General features: G+C 36.6%; 1 protein-coding gene across 1 annotated transcript; it reads right to left on the bottom strand.

Moving 5' to 3' along the window:
• Positions 1-5,313: 5,313 nt before the first annotated feature.
• On the bottom strand, positions 5,314-15,985 carry LOC135690742 (uncharacterized). Its single transcript, XM_089115085.1, has 8 exons — positions 15,759-15,985; positions 11,271-11,346; positions 10,034-10,596; positions 8,614-8,757; positions 7,774-8,001; positions 7,313-7,399; positions 6,447-6,596; positions 5,314-5,733 (listed from the first exon to the last, which is right to left on the bottom strand). Exons 1-8 carry the CDS (start codon positions 15,823-15,825, stop codon positions 5,537-5,539), a joined length of 1,512 nt encoding a protein of 503 aa, XP_088971211.1. The 5' UTR covers positions 15,826-15,985; the 3' UTR covers positions 5,314-5,536.
• Positions 15,986-16,717: the final 732 nt, after the last annotated feature.

Below are 16,717 nucleotides of genomic sequence, written 5' to 3'. Positions count from 1 at the left end.
CCTTGAGGTATTTTACTGTGTGAAATCCTGTTTGATCATTGACAAAAGAAAGAAGAATATGGATAGAGTTATTCAAGAATATTATCGCAAAATGTACAAGCGAAACATGTTGAGTAGGAAATTGATAAGAACAACAACTTGAAGGTTGTGATTACTCGATAGCGATAAGACTGTTGCCTCTCGCCACAGTGGGTAGACTTGTACAAGTTCGAACCCACTGCTGGAACATTGCAGCATTAATAGGAAAATAAGTTGAAATCATGGTATTGGCCATGCAGGCTGATAAACGTCGAAACGAAATGCCAATTTTGACATTGGAGAGATATAGTGAGCTACGAGAAATTCGAAGGCACCTTAGCTGAAAGAGATGTAATCAAGTTGGTTAAATGCCGACTATCTTGCTAAAGATCATTTTTTTAACACCGTATACTTGAGCAATGTATGACCGCTGACTGGCGTAGTTGCAAACGCTCAATGCAAAGGCATGGTGTTATGTTCCTTTCTAGAAATTTACGATTTGGATTACAAAACGTGGATTCTTTAATCGATGGATAAATGAATTCCACAGATGTGGATTCACAAATCGATTAATCTGAATTTCGTATGTTGTTGGATTTCGACGTTACAATCTGGTTCTTTGGACAAAGAGATTGATCTGGCCAAAAAAAGTAGACTTTAGAAGTCTTGCTTCTTTTAGATACGTTTATGTAATATATCAGCCCCCATTTTTTCTGCAATAACGGTTTATTTATGTAAATGTCTTTGCTCCTTATCTCTCCAGAGTAAACACCCCTTGGTTTTGCCCATCTTTTGTTTCGTCATGGTGAATTTTTTGCAAGAGTCCCTAGGTCCAAGGAACAAATAGTAGAATATACAGCAAGCGTTAAAAGATCTTTTGTTGAATTCAGTGTAAGAATTTAAATCTTTGACGTGATGTGATGGCCTAAACTCAACTTGCAATGAAACCAGTGAGGATTCACTTTAAAAGTTACGACAATGAACTGCTAGTATCCAGCTAATACTATCTAGTCTGAGAACCCCAACAAACTGACAATATGTTGGAATGAAAGTTAGGAAACATTATGTTTTAACACGATATTATATAGAACAAAGACTGACAGCGATTTAAGACAGAAAAGTAGCAATTTACTTATGTGGGTTGAAGCTCAGACGATCGACAATAATCCCTAAATCAAGTGTCAGCTTGTGGGATCAAGCACTATATGTCTGAAAACTATTGAGTACCTATGATCCAAAATCAGACACCTGTTTTTCCGAGATGATTTCCGAAGATGATCGAGCAACAGCATACTGCTTGCCCAGGATCAAACGCCATAGATCCGGTGTCATGCTCCTTGTGCATTCGGATTCAAATGTTTGTTATCCGGAAAAAATTATTTCCGGAGTAAAGCAATGGCTCCAAGAATGATGATAAAGAGAAAGAGGTGGGAAGTCTAAAGGAAGGTGTGTCAATAGAGCCGCGGAATGTTGCTGGTCATTATTAAAGGTCAGTGATGGACATGGCAAATTACAGTAGCCTTGAATATTGAGGTAAGCAGATGTTTATGTAGAAGTCTTAAATTCATCCATATTCATAGCTACACAACTGCTACAGTGGCAGTGTTAGGGTGGGAAATGAACGGTTTGAAACAGTAGCAAAGAGTGCAGGAACTGACATTGATAGCTAAGAATTGTGACGCAACAAGGTGACTATGCAATCCAGGTCTCCAAAACTAACAGAAAAAGCAGATGCAATCGCAAAGAAGGATTTACTTGAGAGAAGTATTTACATAAACGTGAAAATCAATTGAGAGCAATCAGAGCTTAGGGCATGACTTGCATATTGATGTCACGTGCCACCACACACGTGATCAGGAGCCTCATTGTGATAACTGAATTGGATAGGCATTGTCACACACTAGCAGCAGGTTGCGTGGTAAAAGTTGCTTTGAGGATTGAAACTCGACGATCCCAATGGTTGTTGATGCTTCTATACTGATATGTTATGTGTTTAGAATAGTCAATTTGATTGTATAAACTCTAGTCATGCAATTCAACTAGATTTCAACCACCATAAATGACCATTTTGCAACCACGAAATCTATTTTTAAAAGATCTATTTTCTCTCCGTAGTGAAAACACAATGATAGTCAGCAAAAAATTTATCGTTACGATGCAGCCGAAACTTTGTCAAGTTGCAGTAAGTTTCATAATTTTTGCCGGGCATTACAGCACAATTAATTTCTTATGAATAATACAACTATTTATCAGCTTTCAAACAGAATAACATGTAATTTGATAATTTTTTCTTCAATGTTTTAAGAAAGTTCTCATCATTGGGATTTTTCATATCAAGGCTTTGATGATGTCATCAATTCATTCTCTTTCTCTCTCTTTCTCTCTCTTTCTCTCTCTTTTCTCTTTCTTTTCTCTTTCTTTTCTCTTTCTTTTCTCTTTCTTTTCTCTTTCTTTTCTCTTTCTTTTCTCTTTCTTTTCTCTTTCTTTTCTCTTTCTCCTCTCTCTCTTTCTCTCTCTCTTTCTCCTCTCTCTCTCTCTCTCTTTCTCCTCTCTCTCTCTCTCTTTCTCCTCTCTCTCTCTCTCTCACTCTCTCTCTCTCTCTCTCTCTCTCTCTCTATCTCTCTATCTCTCTATCTCTCTATCTCTCTATCTCTCTCTTTGAATCCACTAATTCACGGTCCACTTTTATTCAGTAATTTACCCCCCCCCCCCCCCCCCCCCCGACGACATTAGCCGGAGCAAAGTCAGATGAGAGATAATAATTTAAGTATCTTACACAAACACAAAAAGAGATATAACTGTCGTCAACGTTTGAATTTTGGCTTTTTTGACAGTACTTTTTCATAGATGCTCTTCATCACATTGCCTAAAACTGCGTTGAAAAGCCTAATCGGATCTTTCTTTCGTGTTTGTAGTTGCAAATAAACTCTGATGAAGTTGCATGGTGTACTCTAAAGTGATCACGTGATGGTCATTCAAACTGACCTCGAATGAAGACAATCTGCCCCTGCAAGTAAATGGTATTCGAGGGTAGCACGAGATTATGGGGTAGCAGAATTTAGCATCAAACTTGATAACTTTGAAGTTTCCACGTGGGAACGCAGGACAGAATGTTGTTGCAGCTAAAACAATCTGTACAGAGATACATCTTCATTCAACATTTAGGTAAATTAATTCATTTGTATTTAAGTTGCAAACAACCATACGTAGCTCATCCGCATTTTACTCAGTCAATTAAAATCACCCTTCTAACAAGGTTGACACTTTGTATCCCAGTTTCTTAATTCTGCAGCATTTTGCTTGGAAATTTGGGGCTCATTCACTCTGAGAAAGAGAAGGGACTTTGAAATTGTTGGCGATTTTCAAGAATTCTTTTCCTTTGCATCTTCCGTTCTATGCCATCCAACCAATCACATTGATGTGAAGATGCAACAATAACAGGCTCCACTTTTAAAATTCGATGATTTCTTTATTTTTTCCCTGTCACTATTGAAGTTTCTTAATCTTACCCAGCACTTTTTTCTTGTAGCAAATTTCTTATCAAAAATAAGATTGGCTTATTAACTTATTCTACTGACGCTTGATTTTTTCTGTTCATCTGTTCTTTAAACTAGACCAGAATGGATCCTTCATTGATACAAAGATTGGAGTCGCTGCAAGGGTACATCGACCAAATAAACGAGATGTCAGTGCCACGGCTGGACATTATAGAGGCGGTATCCTCGGTATCAGTGGATGCTAAAATGGACCTAAGTCTGAACGAAATCTATTGATAGTCAAATTTAAAATTATACTGAGCAGAAAACAAGAACTAGTTTTTGCAAAACATTTCTTTTCTTCGTGTTTTATCTCAAGGTGTAGAAATTCATCGCACATATTGTTTAGAAAGTGCCTTTTGCCGGGTAGTGGCATTGACGTAACATTGGGTATTAATGAATGGCAATGCGTAGCTGTTAAAATAATTTTCTTCGAAAGTAAGAGCTTTTTGCAATCAAATATTTTCATGAAACACGATAATAGTATGAGACATGAGAGCTCTAGGTGTAGTCTTTGAAAATATTTAAACAAAGCCTACGCGGCAACTATGCCTAAATGAAATGTGATTCGAACAATATATGAATAACATTCGTTGTATAAAACCTAGTAATTATTCAAGTTTTCAGGGCAAACTAAGTATTCGGGATGGTGGGAAATCTTTGACAGAGCGACAGAACGATGCAAGCAGTCAAATATGCGTCGCCATTCGTGAAATGCAGATTTTCATTGTTTTTGAAAATTGTCAGGTCCACTTGGGTATTTAGTTCGGCTAGGGAATTGGTTCTTGTCATACAAACCCTGGCATCCACGCTGGCATGTACGTTTAGGCCTGAAAAGTTCTAGCAGTAGCTGGCTTTCAGTATACAACGTTGCTGTACTCTGGTAGCTTGGTTGGGATATCTTAGTTGTCGAACATTATTTTGCTGCAGAGCTTATTATACACTTAAATTTAGGCCTGAAGCCGTAGGTGAGTACCTTGATTGACTCTGCTTGTTTCATTGAATTTTTTCCAGTCTGCTCTTGCATATCTTCTTCTCGTTACTTAGGCCAAGTTTCCTTTGACGGCCAACTAACTTGAACAAAAACAATACAGTCCGCAACAACCTTATCTATAATTTATCCACGACAAACCTAGCTTTTCGTCATTTCGAACATAGAATAGTGTAAAATAGCAACAATGAGGAAAGACTACATCTATGGCTTTGATTTGATTAAAAAAAGAACAATCATATACTAAGTAAGATATTGAATTTACATATTTGGTACTTTTACCGCTAAATATTGAATTTACATATTTGGTTTTTTATTTAATTATTGTTATACCCTAAGTTAATAGATTTACAATTTCCTCTAATGCTTCAAAAAAGGCTACGAACAAATCGAGCGTCAGAATAAAAATTTTGTATCCTTGTTAAATTTATTTCGTGGTCCGCGGAGGTCACGGAGACTAAATTAATTTTGCAGTGAGGTGTGAGACTTGAATCATCTGCAATTTTCTCAGTGCATTCCTATTTTTACAATGTTAGGTCTATCCGTTTAATTCACTGGCTATCTAGAGAAAATATTTCTGCATTATATGTAAATAAATAACATATTTGTATTTTTCCAGTATTTCTAGTTGCTTTTCTGTTCACATATGTTCTGTCATATAGTACTCGATGCTGTGTTGGCAGAGCTGTCCAGTTAATTTTATACTTCTGTCTAATTTTTCTATTTTAAACTAGGTATGTTTAGGTCAACTAGGTATTTTATTTTATATTTTTATTGTCATTGGAGCATCTTTGTGTGTTCTTTTAAAACTTAGTGTGTTCTCAAGATCTTTGAAACTTTAGGCCAGTTTTAGGGTCGGACTGTTTAGTTTAAATTCGTTTAGCAAGCTGCGTTTTAAATTTTATCAAATGACATCCTTTGTTATTTATTTCAATTAATGGTAAAATTTAAAGTGTTACTGATTTGTTAACTTTGGTAATGCAATGCTCAGTTAATCGATTTTTTCGTAAATGTTGGACATGAGATATATATTATCTGCAGCTGCTCGCAGGGAAAGGTCTGGAAGGGGTGGTGGTGTGTTGGCCTTTCTATCGTTACCAGAGTCTTCAACCTGTAGATCTTGCATCAACTTCCTGATTTCTTCTGGGCAATCAAATCGCCGTACATAGTATGGAGATTCCTGCTCATCTGTAAAATATTCATAAAGAGAACAAGATAATGCATTAGGTCGCTTTAATTTAAAAGCTGTATTAATACCAAAATTAAAGGCAGCTAAAACCCCTTTTCGTAGCAAAACTGAAATTTTCAATTTTCATGTACCATATTAAATGAGCCATATTAACATGCTAGTCCACGTTCATTCATAATTTAGTTATAATCCATAAGGTTCTGAATAGATGTTAGTAAGTACAGCTGAATATGTGTCTAATATTAAAAATGTTTATAAAGTAAAATAGTCTTCGAGAATAGCTGAAATTTTAGCTGAAGCGAAGGGTTCGAACTTTTGCTCTTATCGAATGTAGGCTTATTCATAAAGAGAATGCTAGACGAATACAATTTTTTACGTAATACACGTCTGGGATGTGATAAACGGACAAAGACACTTAGGAAATAGTTTGGTTGCATGCATCAGTTGTGTGCAATGAGACCGCAGAACTAATTTCAGTTTTCCTTTAGGAATCTAAAAATACTATCCCTATTTTTAATTCCGTAGATCGAAATCAGCACTTTTACCGTTTACAAAAAACGCACACTATAATTAGAAGTGTGCTTATTCGAAAGTGTGCTCATGTGAGAAAACATGGCGGTTGAGTCAGAGTTTCCCTTCGTTGGTGCTTGCAACCTGAAATATTCTTAAAACAGCGTTAACTTTATTAAACTTATCATTGTTTAAATCTTACCGATATCTATGTGTTGGGTAGTGGGTGGAGCTCTTGATCTCTGCTTGAGAAATATCAAAACGACTGTTATGATAATAATAATACAAAGTCCAGCAGCGCTGCTTGAGTATATCACTGTTTTCTTGTGCAACTGAAGCCAAGAGCGGTTCTCTGAACAAAAATGGATGTTTTTAGGCAAGATGATACAGAAATGAAAATAGAGGATCGCCTGGTACTCTAATACAGCTCTTTTGTCTCAAGCATTGATCACAGTGACGTGAAATACTACTCTTAGGTCGGGGAGTTTTAAGACCTTCTGCTTCTAATTTCAATTCCCCTGTTTCAACGATAAAAGCTTTGATTTATGTGTCGAAATTCGAAATACTTTTGTGACCAATTTCAAAATCACTTTATCTTGATTGAATATTACAGATGTAGAGAAATAGTATTTAATAATATTGAAAATCCAGACGAAAGGCTACCCGGTATCAAGGAGGCCGTTCTGAAAATAAGTGCATGGTGGATAGTATACGAAGGCAACCCAGCATCCCTTGCCAGTCAGGATATTCTTAAACCATAGTCATAAGACTATGCTTAAACTCTACTTCTATGTAAAAACAGAATGCCCAGGGACTGCGGGGCTATGGCCCTAAAACATTTGCGGGGTCCTTGTTCTTTGCAATTTTTATATTTTTCTTAGGGGCGGGGCCCTGTTTACCATAAACGCGAGGTCGGGGGTTGTTCCCCCTGGACTCCCCTAAAACCGCCACTGAGAATGCCTCTGACTCAAAAACTTTGTTGTGATACCTGCTAAGCTAAGAATACGAAAAAGAAATTTGTTCACCTTTAACATTGCTTACGCAAGTAAGTAGGGCACGGAGACTCACCTGCACGTGAATGTTTTCCTTGATCCCTTATTTGCTTCTTTTTTGTCTGCCGATCAGTAATCGTTGTAATTGTTATTTTGTGGCTTCCTAAAAAAATTAGAGATTATAAACAGGTTTGGTGGAACAATTTACCAATAAAGTTACAACTAAGGTATCTTTATAAAGTGAATTATTTAATAGATATGATAAAAATACCAAAAAGGACAGTATTTTCATTTAACACAAAAGATACCAAGAGCAATGATCATCCAAACTTGCACTTGTTCCGTAGAGGGCAAAGAGTAAAATGCCCCCCCCCCTCCCTCTGCATGGCTCTTCATTACAAAACGATGCTACTTTTTTGAAATCCTTCTCTCGACTTTTAACCCGTTGAATAAATTATTGAATGATAAACTCTGAAATAATAGGTCTGTAGCTTCTGCTTAAGTAGAAGAATTTCGTGAGAAAATGTTCAATTTTACCTGCTGGTGAAGAGGTGCGTGTTTTTTTCGTCTGTGGGTCGGTTTTTGGGATGTGCTTAGTCTTTATATTTGTGTTGGTTTTTTGGGTGGTTTTAAGCTTGGTTCTGGGTTTGGTTTTGGGGTCAGGTTTAGTAGAGGTGGATAAAGCTTCTGATGCAGTCGATGGCTTTCTTTGACGAGTGCTGCTCGACTTTTGTTTTGTTGTTGGTGGCAAAGAGGTCGTAGGACCTAAAAAACAAAAAAACCATTTGAAGGAAAAAACCTTTCAAAGCTTTGCTTTCATTGTTACATGTAACAAAACGCTAACAGTTTCCACGAATAAGAACTTATAAACATGTAATTTAAAAGATTTTTATGTAACTCTTCACGAAATAATAAATCCATGAGTACTGGATAGCCTCGTGATCATTATAACTGTGCACAAAAATTTAGATTTACAATTGGTATTGCAAGCAAATGAAATTTTCTATTTACATTCTAAGATGGAGAGATACTGGGAATCTAAATACTGCAGGTGAATTTCCAAAGGATTTATCGTGTGGAATCCATCAATCTGGTCCACCGTTCGCCGAGTGGATTTGTTTGACTTAGTACTAAACTTTTCAAAGCAGCTTTTTTCATGGATATATACGGCAATAAAAAAATTTTAAACGTTTTTTTCGCTAAAGGTTAACTGTATTTGACCCAGATTTATTATAAAAGTTAATGTGTCTCGACATGAAAGAAGTTATGATATGAAGGCTTGGCAAAAATTAACGTAGATTTGACTAAAACGCCACAAAAATCATTTCTCAATTTCTTGAAGTTTTTAAAGGAAAAGGTATAAAAAACACGTCTTACTCTTTGTTCGTTCAGTTGATGGCTTTGTGCTTGTTTGTAATGAGCTCTTGTTTGGCGATGTTGTCAGTGACTTTGATGTCTTTGAGGAAATTTTTGTGGTGCGTGTGCGAGTTCGTGGTGTGAACGTCGGTGTTGTCGTTGTCACTAGATCGAGATCAATCAAATAAATTAGCAAGTAAATTTCAAAAGCATATTACACATTTTTATCTTAACTATTAGCTGGTTTTCAAGAGACATACTTTTAAGGCATTGTTTGGAAAGTACTACATGGGATTGCCCTCTTTCAAGTTAACGATATAAATATGAACGGCTTTCGGATTTGAGTAGTTATATCAAAATATTTAATATAGAATAGTTATATCATTTAGTTATATCAAATATATCTCTTAATCAGCAATTTAATTGCAAGGAAACTGGCATTCCTTGAAGACTAGGATAATTTAAGATCGTCTAACCTTAAGGAGAACTGAGCTTTAGATTATCAATTACTGTGTGCAAAGTTAACTTCCTTTTTGTCAAATGGATCTGGAGTAATGTTGCCAAAAAGATACAGTACAGTATGTCATAAAATAAAATGTTGTAACAAATAAAATGAAATCGTTATGATATATGGCAACTCTTGAAAACTACTCTCGGTGAAAAGCATGCTCAAAAAGAGCTACACCACTTTTAGAAGAAAGAGGGTATTTAATTATTGAAATATTAATGTGATACATGATTAGAAGATTCATCGAGTATCCAGAACAGAGTTAAAATTTCCCAAGAAAATAACATGTTCATTTTTCATTCAAGTCTACCCCAAGTACAGAAAACTGAAGGGTACTGGCGATACTTAAGTGAATACGCAACTAACTAGATTCTTTCTTTTCTCGGCCCGATATGCAAATATTCCCCCTTGAAAATGCGTCGCTTATAACACTGCAGTTTTACAATTTACTCATTTTTTTATAAGAAATTGCCTATAAGAAACGAGTACTGGACAGTCAGAAAAAATTAAGAAACTCCAGTACTCGAAGCAAAACAATTAAGAAACTATTAAATCGTGGTAAAACTGAGAACAACTTAATTTTCTAAAATCCAAAAACATGATTGCCCTGATGGCCTAGAAATTAAGACACAAGGGATAAAAATACTTCCCACGTTTAAATACAGCGTCAGAACGGAAGCGAATCTCTTGACGTGAAAAAAAGTTCACGAACATTTCATAACATCATTTATGACATCATAATTAAGAAACTCTTAAGAAAAAGTGAGTATTGAAATTTCCAGAATATTTGGAAACTGGAGTACTCAACATCGACCTTTGTTTCTTATAAAAAAATGAGTGTACATCAGAATTGCACTATCCAGGTTGCAAAATATTGATGTTTTTTGTGTCAAACCTAAATGAATGTATCTAGAGAAAAGCAAAATCTAATACCTTTGTCAGGGGCTCTTGGATCAAGACAAGATTCAGTAGATGCTGAACTCCTTTTTGGTAGTAACTCGCAGTTTAATTTGAAGAAGTTCGCATTTTCTCTATCAAAAATGGGTACAAACATTAGCTCGTCAGCACATGTGTTCGCAATGTCAATGCAAGCTTCGCGGCATAATCTCATTTTCATAGTATAATACTCATTGCCTCTTGAGTATACTTTGCATTCTGGAAAATGTTTGTGACAAAAATACCGTACACTTTTATTAAAACAGATCTCTACCCTAGTAGCATTGGCCTTGATCCTTTCCAGCAACTGTTTCTGATTGTCAGTGAACTTCTTTTTGGCAAGATATTCCAATTGCTCCAGCGACATATAATTCGCAAATCCGAGTATAACTTTAAACTGGGCCATCATATCGATCACCTCTTTCTCTGTTTTGTTTTGTTGTTCTACCGTCATATAAATTCTTCGGTTCTCTAAATAAGCAGAACATTTACTATTTGCAGGATAGGTAGGGCATATTTCGGTGTTCTGTGATGCAGTATCGAGTTGCTTGGTGCAGTCACTGCAAAAGAATGGTCGATGGAATTATTCAACCTGTAGTGTAAAAGGTGCCTCCTTGGGCTCGAAATTTCTACTATATTTTTAAAAGCAATATCAACCAATTCGTGTTTTTGTAAACATTAAGTGGAGTCGAAACGCGATTTGGTACGGATATTATGTCATCAAACACACGTACATTTCTGGATTAAGGGGACAGAAACATATCGAATATTAACAACAAATAAAAAGAAACAGTAACAACAAAGAAAGGAGGACAATTAAACTTGCTCGATAATCTGATAAAAATCTCATTTGGGAGGAGTGTCACCTCCGCCCCGTAAAAAGAGGGAGGATTATTAATCATGTCCTTTAAACTAGTTATTTTAATTATGCCTATAAACCTTTTGCATATATTGTATATTTATTTCCCCAGGTTTTAACCCAAGCTACCCATTGGAAGCCACTGCTTGGACATAGGGTGTTATTTTTACAGTCAATCGATGAAAATCCGTTCAGACATTTTCATATTCTATTTCAAAGGGTTTTATCTATCCCGACGCCGGGGGAGGGCTTGGGTATAACTTTTTTCATTTACATTAACACCATGCATTTCGAAAAAAGAATAAAATATTTTCTAGATCGACTTCTATTTAGACCTTTCTTTCACTACATTGCACAGAATTACTTTGCTTATACCTCGCGTGTTGAGTGTCATCTGATGAAGTTGTTGAAGAACACAATGGTTTTCTGCCCTCTGACTGAATCACATTGACTGAAATAAAGACAAGCAATTTTCATTGTCAAGTCAAGATATAAGGAATGGGTGCCCAAACTGCAGCTCGCAGTCCAGTTTTCGCCCACAAATGAAGAGTTAAACGCAATGGCGGCGCCAACCACTACGCTCTGGGGAGGGGGGGGGGCGGGGGTTGGGTAGAGTGGACAAAGCAAAAAAAAGCAAAAAAACTTTTACCAACAAGGAGCGTCATTTCTACCTGAAGGCAACCCCCGTGATTGACCTCTGGCTATGTAAAGGCAGTTTGGATTCGACATATTATAACAGGATCATCTGGATACCCTGAAAAGGAACCTACAAGACAAAGAACAGCTGGTGCCACACCCTTATGCGCAAACATAACCCACTCGGGTTTACATTGTAATATCTCTAAACACAGTGCAGTATCTACTTCCCAGAATCATTTGTTGGGGTCTGTAGAGCAGATCTATTACCATGAAATTTCCATTATTTGCACATATAGCTAAGGGCTTATGCTTTTATCATGTTAACAAAGGTGTTGGTAAATAGAGATTCTTAGCATCTTATTTGAAAAATTTCCTAACATCTTCCTTGTGTCCTACCGCAATCAAAAGGTTTAGTATTTGATATTTTATGAAACAATTTCCACTTCAAACCAGAATGTGCAGAGTTTTTTCGCTAAACCTCCTTTAATAAACTATGAGAGAACAAACAAGATAGTGTCGTGACATTGCAAACTCATCTGAAGATTTGCAAAGATTGACAATTGTAATCCAATGTTTTGAATCATGAAAGGCTTTATAATCGCTTGCTGTTAATGTGCTTCATTTATTGCGATAGTTCCCGAGTTATGTTTCTTCATCTGTTCGAACTTGCGTTGCACGAGGTAGACTTTGCCTATGTATACCCAGAGGTTATAACGTTATAAATGCGAATCTTATAATTATATTTTTGAATCTGAGAACAACCCAGTTTGCACATTTTATCAGAAAAATTTCGTTGAAAAATTTCATTTTTTATAAGAAACAAAGGTCGATGATGAGTACTCCAGTTTCTTGATGTTCTGGAAATTTCAATACTCATGCCATGTATGATGTTATGAAATGTTCGTGACCTTTTTTTTCACGTCAAGAGATTCCCTTCCGTTCTGATGCTGTATTTAGATGTGGGAAGTAAATTTTTATCCCTTGTGTCTTAAATTCTAGGCCAACAGGGCAATCATGTTCTTGGATTTTACAAAATTTAGTTGTTTTCAGTTTTTATCACGATTTAATAGTTTCCTAATTTTTTTGCTTCGAATACTGGAGTTTCTCAATTTATCTGACTGTCCAGTACTCGTTTCTTATAGCCAGTTTCTTATAAAAAATGAGTGTATACTGCCAAATCCATGAGATGGCTGAGATGGTTACACTTCTCTGGAAGACGTTGAGTCGGCAAACAAAATGTCCCTGTAGTTTACAGCAGTAAAAAAACAAATAAAATTGACAGAAAATAAAGTTAATCTTTAAAATTAGGAAAAGAGGCTTTCTTTATCAAGCAAAAACGACTACCACCACTGGTAATTTAAATTAACTCCTGATAAGGTTTAATTTATCAATTTATTCATGCTTAATTATATTATACTTCAACAACAAGATTGTTGGATTTCCTAATCCTTCTTGGGGGCTTTAACCTATAAGCTATATTTTAAATTGATATTTCATATTTCCTTTATCTTTAAGAGTAGGAGCAGGCTCACATCCTCTTCAGCTGACAGGTAAATCTAACCTGCTAGAACAAATAGCAATTAATTTATGCAAATGTATATATGTATTCCAATTGTTATAGAAACTGGACGCTTTCATTTCATGCCGGATTTACCAAGGTCTCCGTGGAAGCTGAAGGCCGATACAGTATGATTTCAAATTATCGTACCCAGGGCCCCTGAAGGCGGGGCGGGGGATATGTCACACATTTTGCACAACAAAAGATTAAGCATACTCCTCACAAAATTTAACATATTCTTTCCTTTGCTATTGCGTTCTATTTTCTTGGTAGTTCCTCCCTGCCCTTCAGCCCCTTCTGGTACCCCTGTCCTCGATTTGATCCACGCCCCCCCCCACTTTCTCAGACAAAAAGTTTTGACCGTTTTTTTGTTTTTTTTTAAACAGAGTATAAAATAAAAAGAGAACAAACTGTTTCTATACTCGCTCTCACTATCTAGTCCTTGCAGGACGTTGATTGTCCTGGATCTCCACAACTCTCAATCTTCAGATGTTTGTAACTGCTTGATTTTATTAAATCTATTAACTAATATATCTTGGCATATTTCTATGATTTGTCTATTATTTACATCAATTCAGTTGATAACTTTCTGTATCAATGCATTGTCTGCATTTTGGATGTGTAAACATGGTCTACTGAAAATACACGAGACAAAGAAGACCCATATTTCTGTGCAGGAGGTAAAATTCTCAAAATCAATTCAACAACTTCTTGTTATTCATATCGATGTGCGCTCCGATGTTTTCCTGAGAATCGTATAGGTACGCTGATTGATGAAGTTCCTATATTTAATTTTGGTTTTGTTGTTGCGAATGCTGTCGTTTTTATGTCTGATTTAACGTGCAGAAAACACGGAGCCAGCAAGAGACGATATTGCGTGACCGTTGCGTCTTGATGAATTTACTGACTGACTAATTACAATTTAGGGCGTATACACATATAACAAGGGGACGCTACAAATGTGTTGTTTATTACGTTACGTGGATACGAAGACAATGGAAAGTGTTAATGACAGAAACACAATGGAGGACATGATTACGTTTAGACAATGGTCACTACAGAGCTCCCCCCCTAGAGAGCGAGTGGGTTGAAGCGAACGATGAAATGTTATCGAAAATGTTTGAAAAAATTTTAATAAAATGTCCGGAAGAAAAGTTGTGTTAAATGTTCAAATCACTGTAGATGTTCGTGAAGCTTCGTGTGTCTTTATGTTGTAGAATCGTGCCTTTGTGTCTGCGAGGTTTTAGAAGGATGACCAGGAACCACGATGTTTCCGATGCGATGCGAGGCGAGGTTTTGTGAGTAGGGTGACCAGGAACCTTTGGATGCTTGCAAGGCGGGTGATGGCACTGTGGGTGACGAGTGCTGCGGTGTTGCCTTGAATGTGCTGCAACATTTTCTGGGCGCGGAATGTTGTCGACCTAGCGTGATAAACACAAGCTTTTTGTAGGGTGTGCTGCCGAACCTGTCTGATATTGTGTTTGACGAAGGCATTTTCGTGATTCTGTGTGTACTTCAGCGAAGCGATGAACGGTGTAGTGCTGTTAGACAGTTTTCTGTGTAGGATGGTGTCGGTCGAGTGTACTGGCGGAGCGGGGTTAGTTGATGAGGTGAATTAAAACATTGTACGCAAAACGGGTTGAAACAAGTAGACAGACATCACAAATCCAGGGTGCATCGGAACAGCCAACAGGACGTTGTTTGTGAGCCAGCGTAGGCGTTGAACGTATGCGTGATGGCAGTTGTAGCGTGATGAAACCAGGAATTTGCGAGTGGTTGACGTTGAGACGGCTGACATAAAACGAATAAAAACGACAGTGCAGAACCTACCAGTCGGTCACGTCGTGGACACCATTTATAGGTACGCTGATTGATGAAGTTCCTATATTTAATTTTGGTTTTGTTGTTGCGAATGCTGTCGTTTTTATGTCTGATTTAACGTGCAGAAAACACGGAGCCAGCAAGAGACGATATTGCGTGACCGTTGCGTCTTGATGAATTTACTGACTGACTAATTACAATTTAGGGCGTATACACATATAACAAGGGGACGCTACAAATGTGTTGTTTATTACGTTACGTGGATACGAAGACAATGGAAAGTGTTAATGACAGAAACACAATGGAGGACATGATTACGTTTAGACAATGGTCACTACAATCGTCGCATTGTCTATTCGGAGCGGTATAGTAATTGGTTAAATTTTTGTCTGGGAGATGCACTCATAGCCATTCTAAAAGGCTAAATTTCAAAACATTTTTTCCATTCCGGACCCCATCATGGTGGGTCCTCATATGTCACAAAACTTTATACTTATTCTTAGCCCCCCAGTTTCAATTTTGTGGCGCCGTCTCTAGTCTTTCTGTATCGTCGTCGCAGACTGTTCTTACACCATATGTATGTAAAACAGCATTTAACCTGAGTGACTATAAAACATCAATTGATAAGGTCTTTCAGCATATAGATAGTAATAATATCTTTTAGCATATCAACTGCCACTGTAGAGGTTGGATTAATCCTTCCATTATATTTTTAAGCTAGAGACATTTATTCGGCGCTTTATCTAGATAATTTATTATCAATCAGGTTTCAAAATTCACCTTTTCCTTGCTCCGTTATTTTACCGTCCGATCTTTCTTTAAAGTAATATTAAATATTTGCTCACCTTGTAGCATAAGAAGTCCAGCTAACAACGAAATAATAAAACACCGATCAGTTTCTTCACGAACCATCCTTTCCAGAGGATACCTGTTCCTGAAAATACTTTACCGGTCATCTTTTGTAGTTGTGGTTGCATAATTGTTTACTTGTGGCATGTTACTTCCTTGGCACCATCCAAATCAAGCTGTGAGCAAGATGATTCTATGATATTTTTAGCTACAGCATTTTATAACTGACCAAGTTGACCAAGAAAAAAGGAATTCGTAGCAGCAAAGAAGAAATATTGCAAGCTCTCAAACCATAAGTAAATAAATACTTGTGTCAAGCCAAATACGAAATTTCTCACTTGTCATTTCAAAATGTCGATATTGTTTTGTACTCTTTTATAAGAACAATTTTATAAGAACATGAGCCTTAAAATTGGTCAAAAGTTAAGAACTAATTAAGAACAAGCTGATGCTGAGCTTCTGTAAAATTCTATTTTTCCTCTTTTTTTAAAAACAAGGACTTTTTGACATGTGTGGGTGTTTTTTTCGGTGAATGTGAATGTGTGGGTGAACTTGTCAGCAAATGTAAGTTGTCTAGTTCATTTTATTGGCAAATGAGGCTCAGCATTACACTGTTTAATAGCAATTACACTGTTTACAACCGATTATTTAAGAACAATCCAGCCTCAGGTTTTCAGAAAAATTAAGAACAGTCAACCTAAACTTAAATTTTGTGGGGCTTATATAAAAAGTGTATTCCTCACTTTAAACTCACTTTCAACTCCTTTTTATAAGAACCCCAGGAGGGAAATAACTTCCACATACACTGGTACTGGATGTGCCATCTTTTTTGGGGGGGGGGGAGACCTTTCTTCAAAGTAGGGAATAGATTTAGGGGTATCGATTTTGGTATTGTCAAACATGCTCATATCTTTTTGGGATTGATTTTTGCATGACCTTAAATTTCAGTGAATTT

The sequence above is a fragment of the Rhopilema esculentum genome, chromosome 4 (genome assembly GCF_057945365.1).
Source record: "Rhopilema esculentum isolate cy_ngs chromosome 4, ASM5794536v1, whole genome shotgun sequence".
Classification (NCBI taxonomy): domain Eukaryota; kingdom Metazoa; phylum Cnidaria; class Scyphozoa; order Rhizostomeae; family Rhizostomatidae; genus Rhopilema; species Rhopilema esculentum.
The sequence above is the reverse complement of the archived record's forward strand: the minus strand, read 5'-3'. Positions and strand labels throughout refer to the sequence as shown.

What these genes read in the sequence shown, in the direction of transcription:
- LOC135690742 (XM_089115085.1), bottom strand. Translation starts at nt 15,825, where the DNA reads ATGGTTCGTGAAGAAACTGATCGGTGTTTTATTATTTCGTTGTTAGCT. An exon ending in TCCAAGAGCCCCTGACAAAG is followed by an intron (nt 8,758 to 10,033) that starts GTATTAGATTTT and finishes ATCTCGATCTAG; the next exon opens with TGACAACGACAACACCGACG. An exon ending in ACGCACCTCTTCACCAGCAG is followed by an intron (nt 7,400 to 7,773) that starts GTAAAATTGAAC and finishes TAATTTTTTTAG; the next exon opens with GAAGCCACAAAATAACAATT.